This window comes from Dipodomys ordii, unplaced genomic scaffold (assembly GCF_000151885.1).
Source record: "Dipodomys ordii isolate 6190 unplaced genomic scaffold, Dord_2.0 Scaffold92, whole genome shotgun sequence".
NCBI lineage: Eukaryota > Metazoa > Chordata > Mammalia > Rodentia > Heteromyidae > Dipodomys > Dipodomys ordii.
In genome coordinates this window covers 5429657-5445424 of record NW_012267308.1, presented here as the reverse complement: position 1 = coordinate 5445424, position 15768 = coordinate 5429657, and the positions used below count along the sequence as shown (strand labels likewise).

The 15768-nt window shown below is 50.1% G+C and overlaps 1 protein-coding gene across 1 annotated transcript in view; it reads right to left on the bottom strand.

Annotated features, from left to right (window-relative positions):
* Nucleotides 1-13008, bottom strand: part of LOC105993069 (iron/zinc purple acid phosphatase-like protein) — a 14212-nt gene extending 1204 nt beyond the window's left edge. The window contains exons 1-12 of the mRNA XM_013026203.1: nt 12950-13008; nt 12103-12167; nt 4981-5181; nt 3831-4013; nt 3180-3303; nt 2603-2665; nt 2409-2523; nt 2209-2316; nt 1815-1872; nt 1639-1706; nt 1483-1554; nt 818-955 (exon numbers count right to left, since the gene is read on the bottom strand). Of these exons, the coding sequence (XP_012881657.1) occupies nt 818-955; nt 1483-1554; nt 1639-1706; nt 1815-1872; nt 2209-2316; nt 2409-2523; nt 2603-2665; nt 3180-3303; nt 3831-4013; nt 4981-5181; nt 12103-12167; nt 12950-13008 (1254 nt within the window). The remainder of the gene's footprint in view (nt 1-817; nt 956-1482; nt 1555-1638; nt 1707-1814; nt 1873-2208; nt 2317-2408; nt 2524-2602; nt 2666-3179; nt 3304-3830; nt 4014-4980; nt 5182-12102; nt 12168-12949) is intronic.
* Nucleotides 13009-15768: the final 2760 nt, after the last annotated feature.

Here is a 15768-nt window from a genome sequence, read left to right as displayed (position 1 = left end):
AAGTGGCACTGTGGCTCAAGTGGTAGAGCGCTAGCCTTGAGCTGAAGAGCTGAGGGACAGCGCCCAGGCCCAGAGTTCAGACCCCATGACTGGACTCCCCCTCCCCCCCCCCAAAGAAAGATTATTCGCTCATAGCTGGTGCTCTACCATTTGCATCACAGCTCCACTTCCAACTTTTTTTTTGGTTGGTCGTGGGGCCTGAACTCTGGGCCTAGGTGCTGTCCCTCAGCTCTTCAGCTCAAGGTTAGTGCTCTACCACTTGAGCCACAACGCCACTCCCTGCCTTTTCTGCATATGTGGTGCTGAGGAATCGAACCTAGGGTTTCATGCATGCAAGGCAAGCACTCTACCACTGAGCCACCTTCCCAGCCCCACTTCCAGCTCTGTTGTGTGCGTGTGTGTGTGTGTGTGTGTGAGTTCTGGGGCTTGAACTCTGGGCCTGGGCACTGTCCCTGAGCTATTTTGCTCAAGGTTAGTGCTCTAACACTTGAGCCTCAGCTCCACTTCCAGTTTTCTGGTGGTTAATTGGAGACGAGAGTCTGAGTTGACTTTGAACCATGACCCTCAGATCTCAGCCCCCTGAGAGCTAGGATTACAGGCGTGAGCCACTGGCACCTGGCCCACTTCCAGCTTTTTTGCTGGTTCATTGGAGAACAGAGCCTCGCCGACTATCTTGCCCAATTGGAACCACAATCCTTAGATCTCATCTTCCTGAGTAGTAGGGATTACAGGCTTGAGCCACCAGTGCCCAGCTAAGTCCAAGGCTTAACCCAGCTGAGCTGATTGGTCAGGTGCCCCAGACCCACTGGTAACTCACCTGGTCGTCAGACACTTGCTGGATATGCAAATGGGTGCCGTTGAGAATGGACATGCGCGTGTACCCATACTCCTTCACCCGCACTGCGCTCCAGGGCCTCGGGAAGATGGAGAAGGGGGTAAGACGCTCCTCACAGCCCTGTGGAGGAAAACCAATCAGACCTGGGGCTGGGAAAGTGAGGAGCACTAATATCTGCAAGAAAGACCAAAAGTTTCTGGGCACGGATGGCTCTCAACCTGTCATTCTAGCTACTCAGGAGGCTGAGATCTGAGGATCACGGTTCAAAGCCAGCTAGGGCAGGAAATCCCATGAGAGTCTTATCTTCAATGAACCACCAGAAAACCTGAAGTGGAGCTGTGGCTCAAAGTAGCAGGGCGCTAGTCTTGGGCTAAAAAGCTCAAGGACAGCGCTCAGGCCCTGAGTTCAAGTCCAGCAACTGACAGCCACAAAAAGAAGGAAAAAGCACAGGGAAGTATTGAAATTTCCGGGTGGGGGAAAGCTCCAGATCCTGCCATTTATTTGTACAGTGGCTTCCAGCTTCCTGTGAGAGAATTCTCTTTCTGGATCTGTCTTCTGGGGGCACAAGGGGGTACCAAGCCTTAGCCCCAGTGCCCAGCACCCAGTGAGACCCCACCCACCCAGGCTGCCTGCCTACGCCAACTCACCGCAGACCCAGTGATGATGTGGACAGGCCCCCGAGGGTTGGTATAGGGCGCCTCCTTGCTGCCATTAAATACCTAGAAGAGGGGGAGAGCTTGACATGTGACCACCCATGGGGCATGGCTAGACCCCTCAGCCCCCCCCCACTCAACCAGCCTCACCTTATAGTTGTAAATAGGCCACAGACGCTCATAAGAGTGTTCGTGGGCCCACAGTTCAAGATCCACTCCTGACACAGAGCAAATGGGGAGTCAGGGCCCCTGATTGGGTCGTGGTGGGGGACTGCCAATGGGAAGACAGGACAGGGGCTTGGGTAGGCCCCCAAAAGTGAACTCACCATATTTGTAGAACAGATCCTCCAGTCCATATTGTTTGCCCCGGAGACCTTTGCGGACCTAGTAAGACAAGCAAGGGGGTGAGGGATCATCCCTAATTCCTTTCTTTTTTTTTTCTGGAGCTTGAACTCTGGGCCTGGGCACTGTCCCCCAGCTCTTCAGCTCAAGGCGAGGGCTCTACCCCTTGAGCCACAACGCCACTTCTGGTTTTCTGGTGGTTCATTGGAGATAAGGGTCTCATGGACTTTCCTGCTCAGGCTGGCTGTGAACTGCGATTCTCTAGATCCCAGACTCCTGAGTAGCTAGGATGACAGGTGTGAGCCACAGGTGTCTGGTAACCCCCTCTTTCTTTAGCGCCCCCCTGCACCCCTGTGCTGTGTCTCCCTCCCCCCTCACCGTGCTCTCGTGCCGTGTGCAGTCATCAAGGTCCGCATTGGAGCAGTACATGGGCCGGTGGCCCATGGTGATGATCCAAGGCCGAGCTGCTCGGTTCTTGTTGGCTTTCTAGAAGGAAGGACCACTGATAAGGAGGTGCCAGAGCAGCGGGGGTCGGGGTATAGCCCTGATGGGCCCAAGGGGACCCCCACTCAGCCTACCTGGAGGTCGCTCTCCAACCAGCGGTATTGCTTCTGAACCAGGTGTCGGCCGTAATTGAGAAAAAAATAGACCTCGGTGGAGAAGGAAATGATATGGGCCGGACCTATATCCCAACTACACGGGACACAGGGTAGGGTTAGAAATGGGGTTACCTCTGGGGAGCAAGCTCAATCCCCCAGCATTCCCAAGTTACCTGTACCACAAGCCTTCATTGTCCCCTGGCATATTAAAGCGAGCCTTGTAGTTAGAGAAATTGCTGGAGGAAAAAAAGGCAGTAAAAGGGTGAAGGGGTAATTTTCCAGATGTAGAATCCCATCTTCCTATAGCCACACTATTCTAGGTACCAGCGTTTTCCCTCCTTCCCTCCTCATTATTATTATTTTTTATTTTATTTTTTATTTTTTGTCAGTCGTCGGGGCTTGAACTCTGGGCCTGGGCACTGTCCCTGAGCTCTTCAGCTTCAGGCTAGCGCTCTACCACTTGAGCCACATTGCCACTTCCGGTTTTCTGGTGATTAATTGAAGATAAGAGTCTCATGGACTTTCCTGCCTGGGCTGCCTTTGAACCATGATCCTAGAGCTCGGCCTCATGAGTAGGTAGGATTACAGGCATGAGCTACAGGCATGGGCCATCAGCACCCAGCATCATTCCCTCTTCTTGATGTCACAAATGAGACACTGCAGCATGAGAGACTAAGGTGAGATGCTATCAAGGACACGCCAGTGTTACCTATCTGGCCCCTGCACTCCCCTGCAGCCCCAGGTCCTCACTAGCGTTGTTCGTGATTTCCAGGACAGGTCATGTATGGCAGGCTGGCGGCCACTGGTTCAATGAGTCGCATGAATCTGTCCCCAACGCGGGCATTGTCCTGGTCCATGTCATAGGCAAAGTCCCCTGCGGGGAAGAGGGACAAGGAGAAAGTGAAGAAAGCTCACCTTTGGTCTGAGAGGCCTGCCCCACTGCCCTCAGCCACTGATTGAGATGAAGTCTCATGAGCTTTTATGCCCAGAGTGGCCTTGAACCTTGATCTTCTGATCTCTACCTTCCAAGTAGCTATTATCGACTTTAGCCACCAGGCCTAGCTTTTTTATTTTTCTCTATATTTGAGAGTTCTTTATATGAAGTATACACTGGCCTCTAACTTGCAATCCTCCTGTCTCTGCCTCCTGAGTGCTGGGATTGCAGGCATGTGCCACCAAGCTCAGCTCATATTAGCATCCCCAGAGACCTATGAATTCTGAAGTAGGCGTATCTGTGATGGTAAGGAGGAGGAGAACCATTCTCACAGTAGTGGGGTTGGAGTTGGGATTTTAACCTGGGTTACTCCTTGTTCCTAAGGTACTCCCCAAGCCCTCCTGGGCACCATCCTGGTGCTGAGCCCCTCCCCGCCTCTCAGCACCCCTGCCCGTGCGCAGTCTCACCCACGTGCAGGATGGCATCAAACATGCCCTGCTGGGTGTCTCTGCGCAGCCGGGGCAGGGCTTTCGGGTTGTCAGCACCCAGGTCCCCAAACACAGCCAGGCGTGGGCTCCAATGGACTCCATTCTTCAAGGCCCTGAAGCGAAACCGACGGCTCCAACCCTGGGCACTGCCGCAGCGGTAAACTGAGGTAAAGGGAAAGGTGGTGGTTATCTGGAGCCCTAGGATAGCTCCTTGTCCCCACCCACCGAGGAAGAGGAGACGGGAGCTGCCCGGCCCTGGGTCTCAAAGGGAGGTGGGCAGAGGGACAGGAGACAGGGGGACAGGTAGGCAGATGGACAGATGAACGGGAAGATAGGCAGATGGACAGGTGGACAGATGGACAGGAAGCTAGATGGATATTTGGACAGATGGGCAGGTGAAAAGATGGACAGATGGAAAGATAGATGGACAGGCAGATAGATGGCTAGGTGGAAAGATAGATGAATAGGTGGACAGATGGTTTTTGTTTGTTTTTTTTTGCTGGTCCTGGGGCTTGAACTCAGGACCAGGGCTCTGTCCCTGAGCCTCTTTGTGCTCAAGGCTAGCACTCTACCACTTGAGACACAGCACCACTTCTGGCTTTTTCTGAGTGGCTTTTTATTGGAGTCTCACAGGAACTTTCCTTCCTGGGCTAACTTGGAACTGTGATCCTCAGATCTCAGCCTCCTGAGTAGCTAGAATTACAGGCGTGAGCCACCAGTGCCCAGCTTTATCTTTGTGTGTGAGGTTTTTTTTTTTTTTTTTTGTATGTAGGGCTTGAACTCAGGGCTTGGGCACTGTCTCTGAGCCTCTTTGTGTTCAAGACTAGCGCTCTACTACTTGAGCCACAGCACCACTTAGGTGAACAAATGGAAAGATGGACAGACAGATGGGAAGATAGATGGAGGACAGGTGGACAGATGGGAAGACAAAGAGATGGACAGGTAGGAAGATGGATAGATGCACAGATGGACAGGTGGACAGATGGGCAGATGGACAGTGGATAAATGGACAGGCAGACATATAGACAGGTGGGAAGAGAGATGGATAGGTGGATGGATGGAAGATGCACAGGTGAGTGAGAATCCTGGCCTGAACACAATGCCCCTCCCCCTGCCTCCAGCCCCTCACCATACTGGACCCCAGGCAGTAGCTTCCGCAGTGTGACGCGGTGCATGTACAGCTTCCGCCGCAGGATGCCGCCATCCACAAAGGCCCTCGCAGTGCCTTGGGCCCGCAGTGGCAGCGGCCCTGACAGCTGCATGCCGAACTGCACCTCGGAGCGCGTGGGCACCCACGTGGTCCAGGTAACCGTCATGGAGCCAGGCACACCTGGAGGACAAGGCACAAGAGAGGGGGTTATGGGTAGGGAGGGATGACCTGGAAAGTTAGGGGTCCAAGATCAACCCCAGCACCACCATTCTAAGCTGTGCTTTGCTTGGGTCAATCACTTTGCCTCTCTGAGCCTCAGTTTCCCCATCTGTAAAACGGAGTCTCAATGTTCTTCCCCCTTATCAGGTTGTTAAGAAGCTTCCATGAATGAGAAATACATAATCAGCCAGGTGCTGGTGGCTCATGCCTCTAATCCTAGCTATTCAGGAGGCTGAGATCTGAGGATCAGAGTTCAAAGCCAGCCTGGGCAAGAAAGTTCATGAGACTCTTTTTTTTTTTGAGTCCGGTCGTGGGGCCTGAACTCTGGGCCTGGGCGCTGTCCCTCAGCTCTTCAGCTCAAGGCTAGCGCTTTACCACTTGAGCCACAGCACCACTTCTGGCTTTTTTCTTTTTGCTTATGTGGTGCTGAGGAATCGAACCCAGGGCCTCAGGCATGCAAGGCAAGTGCTCTACCACTGAGCCACCTTCCCAGCCCCAGTTTATGAGACTCTTATCTCCAATTAATCACCAGAAAACCAGAAGTGTCTCAAAGTGGTAGAGCACTAGTCTTAAGCTGAATTACTCAAGGATAGCGCTCAGACTCAGAGTTCAAGACCCACAATTGACAATAAACAAAAACAAAACACATAATCAGCTTTCTTTTCTGTGTGTGTGTGTGTGTGTGTGTGTGTGTGTGTGTAGGTAGGTAGGTCCTGGAGCTTCAATACTGGTTAATTGGAGATAAGAGTCTCATTGACTTTCCTGCCCTGGGCTGGCTTTGAACTACAATCCTTAGACTGGAGGCCAGGAGAACTTGAGGACCTTGAGGTTGGGGAATTTATCCAGAGGAACAGTACTTGGCAGATGATGGGAGACGACTGTAGTGAGACGTGTGAACAGTCAGTCAGTCTGATTGTACCAGTGGACATCATTATTCACAGCCTGCCTCACTGAATGTGACCTGTGCCAACCATAGGATCTCAGGATCACTTTATCACACTAACACAGATATCCAGCTAGTTAATACATAGAGACTGGGGACCAGATCAGCTGACAGGAAGCTGTGGAGCCAGGTGCAAATTATGGAACATGCCCACCCTAAAGGAGAAGCTCAGGTGATGGTTGCTGGGCAGGAATTTGGATCAGGGCCACCAGGCCTACGAGCTTCTAAACTCAGTCTGTCCAGTGGCTTTATTGTCCCAAGAGCAGGTACAGTAGACATAAGAAAGAAAATAAAGATTGGTGGGGAGTGGGGAATATTGTAATTTGAACTCAAGATCTCATGCTTGCTAAACAAGTGCTCTTCTTCTTCTTCTACTACTTCTACTTCTCTTTCTCCTTCTCCTTCTTCTTCAGTTGGTCATGGGGCTTGAATTCAGGGCCTGGGTGCTGTCCCTCAGCTCTTCAACTCTAGACAAGCATTTTACCACTTGAGCCACAGCTCCCCTTCTGATTTCTGGTAGTTTATTGGAGATAAGAGTCTCACAGACTTTCCTGCCTGGGCTGGCTTCGAACTGGGCTCCTCATATCTCAGTTTCCTGAATATCTTGGATTACAGGCGTGGGCCACTGGCGCCCAGCTCTGCTATACTTCTTGAGCCACACCCTTACCCTTTTTTGTTTTGTGGTAGTTTGTTTAGTTAAAGTCTGGGATTCACTTTGCCCAGGCCAGCCTTGGACCGTGATCTTCCTACATCTGCCTCTGGAGAAGCTGGGTTTACAGGCTTACACTACTACACAGGGATAGTCAGTAATTCCAGTGTTAGAGTGGGAACTAATCTAAAAGTTCATAAAGTGAGAAAAGGCTTACAAAATGTGAAGGACTTGTTGACAGAGCAAGGAAACCAATTTGAAGAAATTCCAAGAAACCCAGTCTGGGAAAGAATGAGCCACAGAGTAAGCAATGATAGTATTGAACTTTGACCTGTGTACTTAAAGAGACTCACACAAGTCTGTGACGTAACAGAAGATTGGATAAACAAAGAGCAGATGAGGGAGAGCTTCCTTACCCTGACATTTCAATTAGACCAAAAGAGGGAAGGAGAAAATTAGAAAATCACAACTAGGCAAACACTACACTAATAATTATCACAGGCAAGCTCCATTGATGGATGGTAAAATTAGTGGGTAAACATTTGTGGAAAAACAGGATTTGTACTGTGTTGAGCAAGGCCTCCCAACTATTAACTGCAGAGGAAACAATAATAATTTCAGTGGAGAAACCCAACAGGCCTCTCCCTGGCCAACCAATCAACGTCCAGCAGGCCTCTCCACTAACCAATCAACATGCAGCAGACCTCTCCCTTACCAACCAGTCAACGTCCAGCAGGCCTCTCCACTAGCCAATCAATGTTCAGCAGGACTCACTTTCACCAACCAATCAACACTCAGCAGGACTCTCCTTCCACCAATTAGCAACAGTCATTAGCCTCAGGAGCAGCACCAACTGAGTAGTATTGTGGACCCTCTGACATCACACACAGAGAGGGACACAGGAACACATCTGACAGTTTTGCCCAAACACAGACTTATTTCTAATTATGACATGTCCCACAAACTCAAAATGAAGGATGTTTAAGAAAACAAAAAACGGGGCTGAGAAGGTGGCTCAGTGGTAGAGCTCTTGCCTTGCATGCATGAGGCCCTGGGTTTGATTCCTCAGAACCACATAAGCAGAAGAAAAAAAAAGCCAGAAGTGGTGCTATGGTTCAAGTGGTAGTGTGCTAGCCTTGAGCTGAAGAGCTGAGGGACAGCGCCCAGACCCAGAATTCAAGCCCTACAACCAACAAGAAGAAAAGAAAAGAAATAAAATAATGGGCTGGGAAGGTGGCTCAGTGGTAGAGAGCTTGCCTTGCCTGCGTGAGGCCCTGGGTTCGATTCCTCAGCACCACATAAGCAGAAAAAAAACAGCCGGAAGTGGCGCTGTGGCTCAAGTAGTAGAGAGCTAGCCTTAAGCTGAAGAGTTGAGGGACAGTGCCCAAGCCCAGAGTTCAGGCCCCACGACCGAACCACCCCCCCCCAAAAAAAGATAAACAATGAAAGCAAAACCAAGTGTGGTGGTTCACACCTGCAATCCCATCACTCAGGGAAACCTAAAGCAATGGATCTGGACTTCAAGGTCTGTCTGTGCTACACAGTGAGATCCTGTTGCAAAACAAAAATCCCTGGAGACACTACAAAAAGATGGAAAAGAAAGAAAATCAGTATAAAATTAAGGGTTTCTCATTTCACTTAAATTCCAGGTCCTATTTATGGATGGGGATGGTAGGGAAAAACTGGGAGAGTGTGGGAGAAGGGGGAACATTGTCCAAAAAGAAATCTATTCTTGGGATAGACTCACATCTATAATCCTAGCTACTTAAGACATTGAGATCTGAGGATTGCAGTTCAAAGCCAGCCTGGGCAGAAAAGGCCATGAGACTCTTATCTTCAATTAACCACCAGAAAAATCGGAAGTGGACCTGTGGCTCAAAGTGGTAGACCACTAACCTTGAGCCAAAAAAATAAAAAGCACAGGGATAGTGCCCAGGTCCTGAGTTCAAACCGCACAACCAAAACAAAACAAAACCCAAAAACAAAAACAAAAGAAAAAGAAGTGTCCTCTTTACCTGATGTATGTAACTGTAACCCCTCTGTACATCACCTTTATAATAATCATTTTAAAATAAATTTAATTCCTGGTCCTGACTTTCATGCACCACCACTTCTGTTTCAGTTTACACTTGTAAAATGAAGTAACCACAGTACTTATAGCATCAAGTGGGCCTGAGATTAAGTGAATTACTCACCTAAAGCTTGTAGAAAGAATATAATTGCTGCTAGTTTATTATTGAGTCATCTAAAAAAGACAATTGAGCCAATTGGCTAGCTTCTCTGGGGGCTGAGATCTGAGGATTGTAGTTCAAAGGTAGCCCAGGCAACAAAGTCTATGAAACTCTTTTTTTTTTTTTGGTCGGCCGTGGGGCTTGAACTCTGGGCTTGGGCACTGTCCCTCAGCTCTTCACTCAAGGCTAGTGCTCTACCACTTGAGCCACAGCGCCACTTCCAGCTTTTTGCTTATGTGGTGCTGAGGAATCGAACCCAGGGCCTCAGGCATGCAAGGCAAGCGCTCTACCACTGGAGCCACCTTCCCAGCCCTAGTCTATGAAACTCTTATCTCCAATTATCCATCAACTAACTAGAACTGGAGCTGTGGTTCAAGTGGTAAAGCTCTAACCTTGAGCACCAAAGCTCAGGGACAGCACCCAGGCTCTGAGTTCAAGCCTCAGGACTGACACAAACACAAAGCCAGCTGGCAGTCAGTGGATTTCACAGGAGCACCAGGAAGAGGTAGGCTACTTGGCCAACAAATGCCAACCCTCACATATCCCTCCCTATTTCCCTTCCTCTTTTTGTCTTTCTTTCTTTGGTTTTTGGTGGTACTGTGGTTTGAACCCAGGTATTCTTCTACTTGAGCCATGCCTTCAACTTTTCTACTTTCATTATTTGTTGAATAGTCTCAAGGTTAAGCCGGGCGCTGGTGGCTCACGCCTGTAATCCTAGCTACTTAGGAGGCTGAGATCTGAAGATCCTGGTTCAAAGCCAGCCCGGGCAGGAGAGACTGTGAGACTCCTATCTCCAATAAACCACCAGAAAACCGGAAGTGGCGCTTTAGCTCAAGTGGTAGAGCGCTCGCCTTGAGCTGAAGAGCTGAGGGACAGCACGCAGGCCCAGAGTTCAAGCCCTACAGCCGACAAAAAAAAAAAAAGTCTCAAGGTTATGCCCAGACTCACTTGGCTCTCGATCTCTCTATTGATGTTTTATGAGTAGCTGGGATGACTGGCACTCATGACACCAAGCCCAGTTTTGTTTTGTTTTTCTAATGGATTGAGATGGGGTTTCAGTCCTCCTACTATCTGCTTACTCAGTAGCTAGCATTACAGGCAGGCACTATCACACTGAGCTAAGAAACTACCTTCTTAAAAAACGTCAAGGGAAGCTGAGTGTCAGTGGGTCCCGCTTGTAATCTTAAGTTACTCAGGGGACTGAATTCTGAGAATCTCAAAGCCAGCCCCTGGCAGGAAAGTTCATGAGACTCTTATTTCCAATGAACCATCAAAAAGCCAAAATGACCCCGTGGCTCAAAGTGGTAGAGCCTGGCTTTGAGCACAAAAGCTCAGGCCCTGAGTTCAAATTCTAGGATCAGCAGCAAAAGAAAAAAAAAGTCAGTCTGGGCATTGGTGGCTCACACCTGTCATCCTAGCTGCTCAGGAGGCTAAGATCTAAGGATCATAGTTCATAGCCAGCCCGAGCAAGCAAGTCCATGAGACTGTGTTCTCCAATTAACCACCAGAAAACTGGAAGTGATCCTGTGACTCAAAGTGGTAGAGTGCTAGCCTTGAGCAAAAAAAAAATCTCAGGGACAGTGTCCAGGTCCTGAGTTCAAACCCCACCACTGACCAAAAAAAATAAAATGTCAAGGTAGCTGGCCATTACAGGCTCACACCTGCAATCCAGCTACTCAGGAGGCTGAGCTCTGAGGATCCTGGTTCAAAGCTAGCCCCAGCTGGAAAGTCCATGAGACTTTTTTTTTTTGCCAGTCCTGGGGCTTGAACTCAGGGGTCTGGGCTCTGCCCTTGAGCCTTTCTGTGCTCAAGGCTAGCACTCTACTACATGAGCCATAGTGCCTTTTCTGTTTCTGTGGTACTGAAGAATCAAACCCAGGGCTTCATGCATGCTAGGCAAGCCCTCTACCACTAAGCTACATTCCCAGTTCCCATGAGACTTTTATCTACAATTAACTACCCAAAAGCCACATGTGGTGTTGTGACTCAAGTGGTAGAGCATCAGCCTTAAGTAAGAAAGCTAAAAGACCAGGCCCAAGCCCTGAGGTCAAGTCCCAATACTGGCATAAGAAATAAATAAATACTATAAATGTCGGGGTGTTGGAGGCATTTGGGGTGCTGTGCTGGGGATGTAACTCAGGGAGTCACAAATACGACACAGGTGTTTCCCCCACTAAGTTCCAGTTGTCAGCTTTCATTTTTAATATGGAAAAGATCAACAGATACAACTTGTATAAACTACAGCCCTTTGGGGTTCAGTTTTCAGTGGCTCAAAGGTTTCTTTCTTCCTTCCTTCCTTTCTTTCTTTGCCAGTCCTGGAGCTTGAACTCAGACCTGGGCACTGTCCCTTTTGAGCTTCTTTTGCTCAAGGCTAGCACCCTACCACTTAAACCATGGCACCACTTCCGGCTTTTTCTGTGTATATGGTACTGAGGAATCGAACCCAGCATGTTAGGCAAGCACTCTACCACTAAGCCACATAAAGAGTTCTGAACTGGACACTAGTGACTTATGCCCATAATCCTAGCTACTCAGGAGATTGAGATCTAAGAATTGGGGTTCAAAGCCAACCTAGTCAGGAAAGTCTGTAAGACCCTTACCTCCAACGAACCACCAGAAAACTGGAAGTGGGCTGTGGCTCAAGTGGTAGAACACTAGGCTTGAGCAAAAAAACCCCAGGGACAGTGCCCAAGCTCTGAGTTCAAGACCCATGACCACCACTACCACCAAGAACAAGTCAGACAAGAATCACCACTACCCACACCAAGCTCAGTATTGTGACCCCACAGGAGTGAACCCATTGTTTGGAGGAGGAGGAAATTGAGTCCTGTTTCTTGGACTTCAAATGCACCCAGGCTGGATCCGGGTCCAGAGTCCACCCTCAGCCCTTGTCCTCACACGTGTGACGGGGTGAGTGGGGAAAGCCACAGAGCACTTCCAATCCGACATCTCCCATAGGACTGCTTGGGGGGAATCTCAAAGAGGCAGACCCCAGTGGGAGGCTCAGCCCACTGTGGAGGATTCTGGGAGACATTTCAGGAGAAGTCCCAGCCACTTACCTGGATAAGACAGATGGATTTGTTCTGGCATGGCACTGGGGTCTCCTGGGGTCCCCTGGACTTTCCTGGTTGCAAGGAGAAGCAGATAGCAACAGACCCAGCAGCCAAAACGTGGGCACATGCCTGCCAGGTGGGGGGACTTTCAGAGACCAGCAAGGAAGGTGAAGAAGGATGGGAGTCCAGGATCTGTCAGGCTGTCAGGTGGTTTGTCCGGCTGGGTGGGGGGGGGGGCGAGCAGGATGGTCTGGAGGGCTAAGAGAAGCGAGTCAAGATGGACAGCCAGCTGGAGGCTGGGGCCTGCCCTGTGCCTCGCATACATTAACTGCAGGAGTCTCTCCACATTCCTAGGAGGAGGCGGGGCCGGATGACTGGCATCATCATCAGTCATGGGTGAGAAACTGTGTCACCAGGTGGCTTAGGGGTACAGCTAGCCTGTGATAGGGCTGGGATTCGAACTTCCCATCCCATCAGGGCAGCCTGGCTTACATCCTACCAAAGACATTTGGGAAGATAGAAGGGGGGCGGGGGGGGGGGAGGAAGGCGGTTCTCTTGGGAAACCTCCACCCTCAGCTTTCCAGCCTCAGTCTCTTGCTGTTTGCTTCCCCACATTCTTTGCTTCCCCACATGACATTGGTCATGCCCTGGGGGACGATCCCCAGCACCCCTCATTAGGTCTGGATCACCATCATCTCACATTGCACTCCCAGATCTCAGAATTGCAACCTGCCTGAAGTCACTCTAATCCTGGCCTACCTCCGCCCTCCCTGGCACCCCATTCTGCACCTGCATGGACACCCCTATTTCTCCCTGGCCCTCCTTTTCTTCGGGGGATGCAGGCTTATCCCACCTCTCCCCTGAGAGCTTCACTGGATGGTTCCAAGCTGGAACCATCTCCTCCACTTCCATCCTAGTTCCCCAAAATCCAGGAGCTGTGGCCAGGAGAACCCCTGGGACCTGGACTCACCCTGTTCACACACACACACATACACGCTGGTTTGGGCCACCAATGTCACCCCAGTATTTATGCGTTGGAAGAATCCAAGGCTCCCTCCGCCCACAGGCTGTCCCAACCCCGGAAAAGCAGGCTTCTTTGGGGTGACAGGTTCCCCGACAGCTTGGGCCCCGGGTCCCACAGGTCAATCCGGTCCCTGTCACCCTACGCCCACCACCTGCCTCCCCCAGGGTGGGGCACAAGGACTGGGGGACCCAGAAAGGCATGAGAGGCTCTCGCTGTCTGTCACCATCTCTGAGCTGGACCACAGATGAACGCCGGAACAGGTAAGGCCATGTTTATTCCCCACTCCCAGTGGGAGAGGCCCCCTCAAGGCCACCGACACCCCCATCCCAGGTACCCAGGTGTGTAGCTCGGAGGGGAAGTCCCAGACTTAGTATCTTCCCTCATTCCTTCCAACCAACAAACTCTGTCCCCAGCTGAGTTCCCCCCACCCGGCATCTTTCAAACAAACTTCCCCAGACAAAGAGGCTTTGGAATCAGCGCCCTAGGCAGGTTCTCAATTTCTTTCCACTTCTGTTTTCTCACCTGTTTAAAAACAAACCAAAAAAAAAGGAGGCGATGATAGTTCATACCCCATGGGCTTCCAGGACAATGAGACAAGCAGTTGAGGAATGATATTTTGTAATGGAGGACAAGCCTCTCCTGGAACAAGACCAGGTACTGATCTGCTGGGATATTTTTTAGTTTTATTATTTTTTTTTGGGGGGGGTGCCACTTCTGGGGCTTGAACTCAGAGCCTGGGTACTGTCTCTGAACTTTTGTTATCAAGGCTAGTGTTCTAGCCACAGCTCCACTTCTGGCTTTTTTTTTTCTTTGTGGCTCATTGGAGATAAGAGTCTCACAGACTTTCCTGCCTGGGCTGGCTTTGAACGGCAATCCTCAGATCTCAGCCCCCTGAGGATGACACACCAGCACCTAACTCTGCTGGGATTTTTTTGATCGTTAGTTCACAACTCTGCCTAGGCCTGGGGTGGGGGTTCTAATGAAGGAGCAAATGGGGGAAATGGTTGCCAAATCTCGATGAGCTATTTTTAAGTGAAGGTAGCTCCTCTCTCTCTCTCTCTCTCTCTCTCTCTCACACACACACACACACACACACACACACACGTTATGAGACACTCTGAGCATCAAGTTTCCCTGATGCGCCTTTGTAAATTCAGAGTATGGGATTCTGCTTGTTGAAGACACTAATTTCAGAGACCACCCCCCCATCCCAACCTCACTGGGAGTGGGAGGGACTAAAATGAAGTTTTTGTCAGGTTTGGATCTCCCCCCCCCCATCTTCCAGGGTCTCTATTTAAAGCAAAACACAAAAACAAAAAATAGCAACGTATAGTAGTGCACTTCTGTAATCTCAGAACTCAGGAAGGCTGAGGGAAGAGGATCTTGAGTTTGAGGCTTTGTGTATGTGAAGAAATCTCCCTTAAAACACACACACACACACACACACACACAGAGCTGGGAAGGTGGCTAAGTGGTAGAGTGCTTGCTTGCATGCATGAGGCCCTGGGTTCGATTCCTCAGCCCCACATAAGCAGAAAAAGCCAGAAATGGCACTATGGCTCAAATGGTAGAGTGCTAGCCTTGAGCTGAGGAGCTGAGGGACAGTGCCTAGGCCCAGAGTTCAGGCCCCACAACACACACACACACACACACACACACACACACACACACACAACAAGCCAGGCACTGGTGCTCATGTTTGTTGTCCTAGCTACTCAGGAGGCTGAGATCTGAGGATAATAGTTTGAAGCCAGCCCAGGCAGACTTTTATCTCCAATGAACCACTGGAAAACCGGAAGTAGAGTTGTGGTTCAACGTGGTAGAGTGCTAGTTTGGAGCAAAAGAGCTCAGGGGTAGCTTTCAGGCACTCAGTTCAAGCCCCAAGCCAACAGAAAAAAACAATCAACTAACCTCCCCCACCCACCCACACACCCAGAGAAAAGCAGCAGTCAAGTTCTGGGGTTCCAGAGGGTTCTGAGCCATTGGCAGGTTGGGGGAAGACCTTCCCTAGATTCTGTTTTTGCACACATAAAATAAATATACAGGAGTTAGGAAGGTGGCTCAGTGGTAGAGCGCTTGCCTTGCATGCATGAGGCCCTGGGTTCGATTCCTCAGTACCACATAAGCAAAAAGAAAAAAGCTGGAAGTAGTGCTGTGGCTCAAGTGGTAGAGCGCTAGCCTTGAGCTGAAGAGCTGAGGGACAGCGCCCAGGCCCAGAGTTCAGGCCCCACGACTGGACCAAAAAAAAAAAAAATAATAATTGTTTGCCCAGGCTATCCCGGAACCTCAATTCTCCTGATCTCCAATTCCTGAGTCAACAGGATGACAGGTGTGAGCCACCACACTCAGCTATGTATTTGTCTTTAGTAGATATCACCAAAGAGTTTTCCAAGACAGCTGTGGTGATTTCCCCTTCCACCAGCCAAATTGGCAAGTTTCCAGCTCCTCACCAGCACTGAGCCTGCATAAGCAGTTGGTTTTTCCTTCACTCTGGTGCATATATGACAATAGCTCATTGTAATTTGAATTTGCATTTCCCTGAGGAGTAAAATCTATCAGCTCATTTGCATACAGGCCTTTTCCTGTGGTGTCCTTCTGGGGCCTGTCCTAGGTTGAACTCAGGGCCTGGGTACCATCTGGGCACTTTT